We start from the raw sequence: 11669 nt of genomic DNA on the forward strand, positions 1-11669 counted from the left end.
CAATCTGAGGGTCCCGGGTTCGAATTTGAATCTTGGTAACGGCACCTGTGAGTAAAGGGTGGAGATTTTTCCTATCTCCCGAGACAACATATTGTGCAGACCTGCTTATGCCTGAACCCCACTTCATGTGTGTACGCACGCAGAAGATCAAATACTTATAATAATGATCCTGTAATCTCTGTCAGCATTCAGTGGGTTATGGAAACAAGAACATACTCAACATGCAAACCCCTGAAAATGGAGTATGGCTGCCTACATGGCAGGGTAAATAAACAAAATGGTCATACACATAAAATGTTACATGTCTGTCTGAGTGTGTATGTGTGCGTGCCTGAAATCTGATTGAATGACACAGAAAAACGAATGATGAGCGCCCAATGGCAGCCGTCAGTCAGCTTTACCCAGGTAAGCAGCCTGCTGTGCAATTGATCCGGAGTTTGTAAAGCGCTTAGAGCTTGGTCTCCGACCAAGGATAGGTGCTATTTTAGTATCCATATTGTATTGTATTGTATTGTATTTGTATTTGTTTTTTTTTTTATCACAACAGATTTCTCTGTGTGAAATTCTGGCTGCTCTCCACAGGGAGAGCGCATCGCTATACTACAGTGCCACCCTTTTTTTTTTTTTCATTTTTTCCTGCGTACAGTTTGATTTATTTTTCCTATCCAAATGGATTTTTCTACAGAATTTTGCCAGGAACAACCCTTTTGTTGCCGTGGGTTCTTTTACGTGCGCTGAGTGCATGCTGCACACAAGACCTCGGTTTATCGTCTCATCCAAATGACCAGCATCCAAACCACCACTCAAGGTCTAGTGGAGGGGGAGAAAATATTTGCGGCCGAGCTGTGATTTGAACCAGCGCGCTCAGATTCTCTCGCTTCCTAGGCGGACGCGTTACTTCTATGCCATCACCATATCCTATCACACTGAATCACTCACTTCTTGCACACATGGCTGAAGAGGGTGTTGGGGGTGACGGTGCTGTGGGCACTGCCGTTGTTCATCTCCTGCACAAAGCTCAGCAATGAGGACGTCAGGGGGCCAGGGTCGCCCGGCACAATGTCGATCACTGGCTGAAAACACAAACCACGCACTGTGTCGAGCACTGTGTGTGTGTGTGTGTGTGTGTATGTGTGTGACTGTGTACATGTATGTGTGTGTGTGTGTGTGTGTGTTTTGTATCTGTGTGTATGTGTGTGTGTGTGTGTGTATGTGTGTGACTGTGTAGATATGTGTGTGTGTGTAATATGCACATATGTGAGTGTATGTGTGTGTATGCATATGCAATGCATGCCTGCAATATTTGTGTGCGCCTTTCTGCGTGTGCATGTGTGCATGCGTCAAGGAGATGTCAACTAATCAGAACATACTGAACACCACACAAAATGACACACAAAACACAAAATGACACAAAACACCACCAAAAAACAAAGACATGCAAAACACTAAACAAAACACCACAAAAACACATCACACAAAACACACAAAAAAAAACCCCACAAAACAACACACAAACACCACACAAAATGACACACAACACACATAAAACACCACACAGAACCCCACACAAAATGCCACACAGAACCCCACACAAAATACCACACAACACACACAAAACACCACACAAAATGCCACACAACACACACAAAACCCCACACAAAATGCCACACAACACACACAAAACACCACACAAAATGCCACACAACACACACAAAACACCACACAAAATGCCACACACCACACCACACAAAATGCCACACAACACACACAAAACACCACACAAAATGCCACACAACACACACAAAACACCACACAAAATGCCACACAACACACACAAAACACCACACAAAATACCACACAATACACACACAAAACACCACACAAAATGCCACACAACACACACAAAACACCACACAAAATGCCACACACCACACCACACAAAATGCCACACAACACACACAAAACACCACACAAAATGCCACACACCACACCACACAAAATGCCACACACCACACCACACAAAATGCCACACAACACACACAAAACACCACACAAAACGCCACACAACACACACAAAACACCACACAAAATGTCACACAACACACACAAAACACCACACAAAATACCACACAATACACACAAAACACACCACACAAAATGCCACACAACACACCACACAAAATGCCACACAACACACACAAAACACCACACAAAATGCCACACAACACACCACACAAAATGCCACACAACACACACAAAACACCACACAAAATGCCACACAACACACCACACAAAATGCCACACACCACACCACACAAAATGCCACACAACACACCACACAAAATGCCACACAACACACACAAAACACCACACAAAATGCCACACACCACACCACACAAAATGCCACACACCACACCACACAAAATGCCACACAACACACACAAAACACCACACAAAACGCCACACAACACACCACACAAAATGCCACACAACACACACAAGACGCCACACAAAATGCCACACAACACACCACACAAAATGCCACACAACACACACAAAACACCACACAAAATGCCACACAACACACACAAGACGCCACACAAAATGCCACACAACACACACAAAAGCCACACAACACACAAAAGCCACACAAACACAACACCACACAAATGCCACACAACACACACACACAAAATGCCACACACACACCACACAAAATGCCACACAACACACACAAACACACACCACAAACAACCACACAAAATCCACACACACAACAGACCACACAAAATGACACACACAAACACCACCAAACCACAAATACACAAACAAATGCCACACAACCAAACACACACAATGCCACAAAACACACACACAAAACACCACACACCACACAATGCCACACAACACACACAAAACACACACAAACCACACAAAATGCCACAACACACCACACAAAATGCACACAAACACACAAACACCACACAAAATGCCACACAAACACCACACAAAATGCCACCAAAACCACAAAACCACACAAAATGCACACAACACACCACACAAAATGCCACACACAAACACCACACACAATGCACACACACACACAAACCCACACAAAAATGCCACACAAAACACCACACAAAATGCCACACAACACACACAAAACACCACACAAAATGCCACAAAACACCCCACACAAAATGACACACACACACACAGACGCCACACAAAATGCACACAACACCACAACACACCACACAAAATGCCACACAACACACCACACAAAATGCACACAACACACACAAACAAACCACACAAAATGCCACACACCACACCCACACAAAATGCCACACACCACACCACACAAATGCCACACAACACACCACACAAAATGCCACACAACACACACAAGACGCCACACAAAACGCCACACAAAATGCCACACAACACACCACACAAAATGCCACACAACACACACAAGACGCCACACAAAACGCCACACAAAAATGCCACACAACACACCACACAAAATGCCACACAACACACACAAAACACCACACAAAATACCACACAATACACACAAAAAACACCACACAAAATGTCATACAACACGCATGAAACACCACACAAAATGCCACACAACACACAAAACACCACACAAAATGCCACACAACACGCCACACAAAACACCACACAAAATGCCACACAACACACACAAAATACCACACAAAATGCCATACAACACACACAAAACACCACACAAAATGCCACACAACACACCACACAAAATGCCACAAAATGCCACACAACACACCACACAAAATGCCACACAAAATGCCACACAACACACACAAAATACCACACAACACACACAAGCACCCACCCACCCACACCCACCAGTTCCTTCAGCTTGCCGTCCTCCTCCTCCTCCCCGTCGGCCCCACTGCTGTCGGAGTCGGTGTGGCTCTCCCTGCACCCCCCAATGGACATGGAGCGCCCCTTCTTGCAGCCAGACACCAGCAGGGCTTCCAGGCTGTGCGTCTGGCACAGGTTCTGCACACCACGCCGCAGGCATCCACCATTCATAAATGAAATGCCGTTCTTTTTTTGACTCACTTGTGTAAACAAAGTGAGTCTATGTTTTAACCCGGTGTTCGGTTGTCTGTGTGTGTGTGTGTGTGTCCGTGGTAAACTTTAACATTGACTATTTCTCTGCAAATACTTTTGTCAGTTGACAACATATTTGGCATAAAAATAGGAAAAATTCAGTTCTTTCCAGTCATCTTGTTTAAAACAATATTGCACCTCTGGGATGGGCACAAAAAAATTTAAAAGAAGCCTATTTATATGCAAACTGCATTTACTGTTATATTTATATTTTTTGTATTCTCTAAACTTGGCACTTTGACCTCTTATTCTGACACAACAACAAGAGGAGTCATTATTATCATTTTTTGTTCAAACAGGAACTTCTTTTGCTAAGCATGGAATTTTTATTTATTTTGCAAACGTTTTGGTGCAGATAGTAAAAAAGGGAAATTACTCTGTAATTAATGCTAGGGGACTTAATTTATCACAAGTGAGTCTTGAAGGCCTTGACTCTCTTGGTTTTTTTTGTTGGTTTTTTTTTTATCAGTGAAATGCATTTCTATGTTTCAGGGAATTTTCTTCCTAAAATTACGTGTAAGTAACACACTTACCGTGACCCACTAGTGCAGACTCCGGCAGGGGTCTGATTCCTGTCCTGTGCAAACTAAGTACCCGCCTATGTGGAGAAAACGAAAGTAGCTACCATATTTTTCACAGTTACAAGAAATTATAAACTTCTGTCCACTTCACGGACATCTGCCGTTAACGTATTCAATGCATTTCATATTTCATATAAGTTACAAGAAATTTGTAACACTTTCATGTACCCCCCAAAGGGGTTTATAGAAATAAAACATGTCTTGTCTTGTTTTGTCACCAGAAATATAACAATGATCGCAGTTACAACCATCATCATCATCATAACAATGATGATTGATGCAAACACATTCCAAACATGTAGCTAGTGAGGTTTACAATAAAAACTGACACATATACACACACACACAAACACACACATATATACAAACGTATACATATAAAGCTTTTGTGCATATATATACTTCTGTGTGTGTGAGTGTGAGTGTGTATGAAATCCATGCTTATCTATCCCTTTAATTGATTCCATCTTTTAATAAATTCACAAAGTAACATACAACAAAAAACACACTACCTGCATGACAGCGTTGAAGAAGCAAGTGTTGCCAAGGTTGTTCAGACCCTGGAAAAGAAAAAAAAAAAGAGAAAAACAATCAGAACAGAAAGGACTCCAAAAAAACAACAACAAAACATCATGCATTCATATACCCACACGCAGAAAATAAAGCAAAGAAAATAGCAGAGGCAACAACAAGAAGTGAAAAAAAAAAAGAAGTAAAAATGTCTGCACACGTACATACACACACACTCACTCTCTGCTGTTGTACACACACATACACACACACGCACACACACTGTCTGCTGTTGACTGTCCTGATCTACTACAGTATGTGCACAATTTTAAACCTCAATCGAAAACTGACGATCCTCTCAAAGCAGCCAGAACCTCAAAACATTTTCTATGGAGCAAGCATGACCTCTGTGGAACAACCATGACCTTGCTTACTGACCTTGACCTTTTGACAGGCGACACCGGCCGACCTGCCGGTGACCTGTGACTTGTCAGTCCGTGATTGGCTGGCCGGGGGGCTGGGGTCAGTGGGAGAGATGTCCGACTGACTGGTCACTTGTGCTCCTCTTTGACCTGTTGGGGAAAAAAACAATCAAAAAAACACAACCTCTCACATTACTGATGGTATGAGGAGTTGGTATGACAGTGTGTGTGTGTGTGTATGTGTATGTGTGTGTGTGCGTAGTGTGTGTGTGTGCATGTGTGTTTGTGTGCAGTGTGTGTGTGTGTGTATGTGTATGCATGGTGTGTGTGTGTGTCTGTGTACAAATGAAAGTGTTTGGGTGTACATATTTTCATGCATGTATGGCAACATGGGTGCATATATTTTTCGACGTGAGGGTGTGAACATGTTTAATTAGTGTTTTTTTCATCTCAAAGTCAATCAGTTTACTTTTTTTTTTTTTTGGATGCTTCCCCTTTATCTTGAGTTATGACTGGAGGAAAAAAGGGAGATAAAAACAAGACCAAAACAAAAAAAACAAAAAAACAAAAAATGCAAGAAAAAAAAAAAGGGAAGTAAAAGCAATGGAGAAGGCAAACAGGGAAAGAATACTCTCCCTTCCTAAAGGACACACATCGATTTTTCAGAACCCTAACGGAGGAGTCTGCACTGGTGGGACACAGTGGTATAGTATGCTCAGTAAAAACACCATTTCATGGCAGCAGTTTTGCGTATCTTCTGGCAAGGTAAAAAACAGAATCCATCTGGAACCATGACTCTTGTATCAAAGTGGTCCCCCCCCCACCCCCTTTTTAGGGTCATCAGTTTCTGTCTTTCTTTATTATCATTACCATCATCATCATTATTATCATTATTATCATCATCATTATTATCATTATTTTGCTGGGATTTTTTTTTTCTTTCTTCTTTTTGTATGCTTAGAGAACCTCATACATAGAAATTTTTTTTCATATAAATCCACTTGAGTGTGAGAATACAAAGAGACTAAATTTTTTTTTCATTCAAATCCACTTGAAGGCTCACTTGCTATGTCAGGGAACTTCACATAAATAAATTTTTTTCATGGGAATCCACTTTAATGAGGAAATACAAGGAAACCTTTTTTTTTTCTCATAGGAATCCATTTGAACGCTCACCTGTAATGTTAGAGAACTTCATACAAGGAAACCTTTACTCGTATTAACCCACTTATATGACAGAACATGAAAAAAAGACTTTTTTTTTCATGGGAGTCCACTTGGTTAAGAGAACACAAAGAAACATTCTTTTTTCACATAAATCCACTTGAGAACCCCCACCCCCCCCCCCCAACCACCCTCCCCCCCCCCCCCCCCCCCACCCCTCCAACGCCAGGAATCCAGTTGAACGCTCACCTGACGGGCGCAATAGCCGAGTGGTTAAAGCATTGGACTGTCAATCTGAGGGTCCCAGGTTCGAATCACGGTGACGGCGCCTGGTGGGTAAAGGGTGGAGATTTTTACGATCTCCCAGGTCAACATATGTGCAGACCTGCTAGTGCCTGAACCCCCTTCATGTGTATATGCAAGCAGAAGATCAAATACGCACGTAAAAGATCCTGTAATCCATGTCAGCATTCGGTGGGTTATGGAAACAAGAACATACCCAGCATGCACACCCCCGAAAACGGAGTATGGCTGCCTACATGGCGGGGTAAAAACGGTCATACACGTAAAAGCCCACTCGTGTGCATACGAGTGAACGCAGAAGAAGAAGAAGAAGAAGAAGAAGAACGCTCACCTGTGATGTGAGAGAACTCCATGCGAGGAAGCCCTGCCTGCTTGCGTAGAAAGTCGATGCACTCCTGGACCCTTTTGCTGCTCTCCACCGGAATGTCGTTGTCACATGTGTAACACCTGCACAGCCACACACAACAAAACACACTGGAGGACTGGGTCACTTCTTCACCCTCCCACGGCCATCACACGCCGACAGCTGGCTTGCTTTATCACCTTGCTGACGGGCGCAATAGCCAAGTGGTTAAAGCATTGGACTTTCAATCTGAGGGTCCCGGGTTCGAATCACGGTGACGGCGCCTGGTGGGTAAAGGGTGGAGATTTTTTACGATCTCCCAGGTCAACATATGTGCAGACCTGCTAGTGCCTGAACCCCCTTCGTGTGTAAACGCAAGCAGAAGATCAAATACGCACGTTAAAGATCCTGTAATCCATGTCAGCGTTTGGTGGGTTATGGAAACAAAAACATACCCAGCATGCACACCCCCGAAAACGGAGCATGGCTGCCTACATGGCGGGGTAAAAACGGTCATGCACGTAAAAGCCCACTCGTGTACATGCGAGTGTACGTGGGAGTTGCAGCCCACGAAAGCAGAAGAAGAAGAAGAATCACCTTGCTGACCACCACTTAACAGCCTGCCGGCATTTAGCAATCATACGTATCATGCCACTGCTGGTAATTCTTGGCTGACTTAAAGCGTACGATCAGCTCCAAGTTTTTGGCCAACTACTGGTACACACTGAAAGTTTTCAGTTGTGCTAGATTTGAGTTCAACCAGTTAGCTAATGTGAGCATGCACTGGTTTTGACGACAGACACTACAGACAGCAAAAACCTACAAACTGAAAAGACAGTCACACAGGCTCAACCCTATACACGCTGTTCATGGAAGGGGCTTATGTTGTAAAACAATCCAGACCAAGATGAAGCGAAATACAAAGACAAGGAGTCAGAAGACAAGGATGTAAAGATCTTATTATGTGGGAAAGGGCCTAGCTGACAGCAGACAGTGCTGACTAGAGACCGGCAGTGTAAGTTCTCATCCACTACAGGAATCCAGAGAATCCAACACAACACATTTCAATTTGTCTCTATGAATCCAGTACGTAACATTTCTGATAATCCCCATTTTCCACTGTCTTGGATTGTCTTCTTTCTTCATGACATGCTGAAGTACTCTGTGAGTGTGTGTGCGAGTGTGTGTGTGCGCGCGCGTGTGTGTGTATGTGCATGTGTGTGTGGTGAGCATGTCTCTTGGTGTCTGTATGTTTGTGAAAGTTTGTGTCTGGTGTCTGTATACAGGTATATATCTGTGAGGTAAGTGATGATCAACATGGCAGATTTATAACACAGAAATATGAGTGACCACAAACATATGTGGTGTATGTGTGTGTTTAGGTCTATTGTGCTGAATTTTTCTTACTTTTCAGTTATGTACACAATGTGTCTGTTTAAATTAGCATTAATCACTCATGAATGTATATTAATCACTTCCATCATTATCATTTCTACAATCAAATCAACATCATGGTCACCATCATCACTACCAAAATGGGTAATCATCATCAAAACTGTTTATATTACAAAAAAAGAAAAGGTTAACTCACTCCGGACGAATAAACTATCTCCCTTGCTTTCCCCTGCAGACGACCCATTTGTTAGGGTTAGGAAAAAATACAAAACACAGAGTAACTGAATGAAACTCCCTTTACTTGACCCACTGACCCCTCTTCTAACATCGTGTGTACGCCCACCCCTCCTCCCTCTCATCACAGCCCTCAGAAGCTGAGTCACTGTCAGCTTTCTTCACTGCAGATACTTTATTGAACATCTTCATCATCCTCGTCGATGTCGAAACCTTCAGTTTGAAGCATTTCAATCACTTCAGCAGCAGTAAAAAGCCGCTGTCGTGATCTAGTTTGCTCCAAAAATTTCCACTTGTATTGCCTGCGACGCCATTTTCGATATGTATGCAGATTAGCTTGTCATGTGAGGTACCAAGGTCAACGGCTGACCAGCGAGTGTATAGTCACGGAAACCTCATGAAGAAACTTTCCATTCAACCCTTGACACGTTCGCAATGCCCAGTGCAGCTGCAATTTTTATGCTACCCCATGAGGAAAACGTGGACAAATTTTTAATTGTCAAAACCGGAACGCAACCTTACGTCAGGAATGCTATAGCGTTCCATCGTCCGGAGTGAGTTAAAGGTGTCCCATAAGGACAAGACACCCAAACAGGGCCTCAAACCCCTGATCAACGGTCACTGTTGGATCACAAGTCCAAAGCCTGAACAATTCGGCTACGGCGCCTCCTGCAATATCACCACCATCCAGAAATGATAACACTGCAAAATGCTGATAGGTGATCTGTAAAGACTTGAACCACAGACAGGATAAAGCCCTCTCACCATGCGGTCCATGTCGTGAGGTTGGCGACGATGCAGTGGATGCCGGAGTGAGGTGTTTCGAAATGCTTCACAGCATGCTTCTCCCTGGAGCTTCGGTCACAGCCCTGCACAAAACACAATCATGAATCTTTTTTTTTTGTTTTTTTTTTTTTTTAAGCAAAACAATTTTTGTTTGTGGATTCTTACAGGTGCTCTGGATTCTTACAGGTGCTCTAGCGGCATGCTGAACACAGCACCTTGGTTTACCATCTCATCCAAATGCTAGTGTCCGGACTATTGTTTATGGTTCAGTGGAGAGGAAGAACATACTGCTTAGTGTGGGCCTCGATCCTGTGTGCTCAGATTCAAATGCTTCCCAGGTGGACGCGTTACGCACAAGGCAACCATCCACTGTTTCGGGACTCGATTTCGTGCGCTTCGATTCTCTTGCTTCCCTGGAGAACGCGTTACCAGGAGTCCACCACTCCTCTATGTTTTGGGATTTGATCCTGTGTGCTCAGATTCCAATGCTTCCCAGGTGGACACATTACCATCAGGCAACCACTCCATTATGGTTTGGAATTTGATCCCATGCACTTAGATTCTCTTGCCATGTATGAATATTCTCTTGCTTCCCAGGCGGACATGTTACCACTAGGCCACCACTCCTCTATGTTATTTGATCCCATGCGCTCTAGCTTCCCAGGTGGACACGTTATCACAAGGCAACCACTCCACAATATGTTTTGGGATTTGATCCCATGCATTCTAGCTTCCCAGGCGGACACGTTACCACTAGGCCTCCACTCTTCTATGTTTTGGGATTTGATCCAATGCACTCTAGCTTCCCAGGTGGATACGTTAGGCAACCACACCACAATATGTTTTGGGATTTGATCCAATGCGCTCTAATTTCCCAGGTGGACGAGTTACCATAAGGCAACCACACCACAATATGTTTTGGGATTTGATCCCATGCGCTCTAGCTTCCCAGGTGGACGCGGTACCACAAGGCAACCACTCCACAATATGTTTTGGGATTTGATCCCATGCGCTCTAGCTTCCAAGGTAGACACATTACCATAAGGCAACCACTCCATAATATGTTTTGGGATTTGATCCAATGTGCTCTAGCTTCCAAGGTAGACGCGCTACCATAAGGCAACCACTCCACAATATGTTTTGGGATTTGATCCCATGCGCTCTAGCTTCCAAGGTAGACACATTACCATAAGGCAACCACTCCATAATATGTTTTGGGATTTGATCCAACGTGCTCTAGCTTCCCAGGCGGACACGTTACCACTAGGCCTCCACTCCTCTATGTTTTGAGATTTGATCCCATGCGCTCTAGCTTCCCAGATGGACACGTTACCATAAGGCAACTACTCCACAATATGTTTTGGGATTTGATCCCATGCATTCTAGCTTCCAAGGTAGACATGTTACCATAAGGCAACCACTCCACAATATGTTTTGGGATTTGATCCAATGCGCTCTAGCTTCCAAGGCAGACACGTTACCGTAAGGCAACCACACCACAATATGTTTTGGGTTTTAATCCCATGCACTCTAGCTTCCCAGGTGGACGCGTTACCACCAGGCCACCACTGCACTATGTCGCCTCACCTGGTTGCCGCACTGCAGACAGACCCAGATGGTGGGCTCCATGTCGGAGTCTTCCACTGGGCAGGCTGCCGCTCCCTCCAGGGGGCTGCCAAACAGGTCCTTCGCTCCGCTCCTCGTCGCTTCAGCGATACAGCCCTGTAATCACATCAATATTGATTTGATCTATATTGTGCCTTT

The 11669-nt window shown here is 43.9% G+C and overlaps 1 protein-coding gene across 1 annotated transcript in view; it reads right to left on the reverse strand.

Annotated features, from left to right (window-relative positions):
* Nucleotides 1–11669, reverse strand: part of LOC143297971 (ubiquitin carboxyl-terminal hydrolase 45-like) — a 39671-nt gene that overhangs the window by 23656 nt on the left and 4346 nt on the right. The window contains exons 4-10 of the mRNA XM_076610600.1: nt 11493–11627; nt 9885–9988; nt 7479–7594; nt 5697–5830; nt 5261–5308; nt 3898–4053; nt 940–1073 (exon numbers count right to left, since the gene is read on the reverse strand). Of these exons, the coding sequence (XP_076466715.1) occupies nt 940–1073; nt 3898–4053; nt 5261–5308; nt 5697–5830; nt 7479–7594; nt 9885–9988; nt 11493–11627 (827 nt within the window). The remainder of the gene's footprint in view (nt 1–939; nt 1074–3897; nt 4054–5260; nt 5309–5696; nt 5831–7478; nt 7595–9884; nt 9989–11492; nt 11628–11669) is intronic.

The sequence above is a fragment of the Babylonia areolata genome, chromosome 23 (genome assembly GCF_041734735.1).
Source record: "Babylonia areolata isolate BAREFJ2019XMU chromosome 23, ASM4173473v1, whole genome shotgun sequence".
NCBI lineage: Eukaryota > Metazoa > Mollusca > Gastropoda > Neogastropoda > Buccinidae > Babylonia > Babylonia areolata.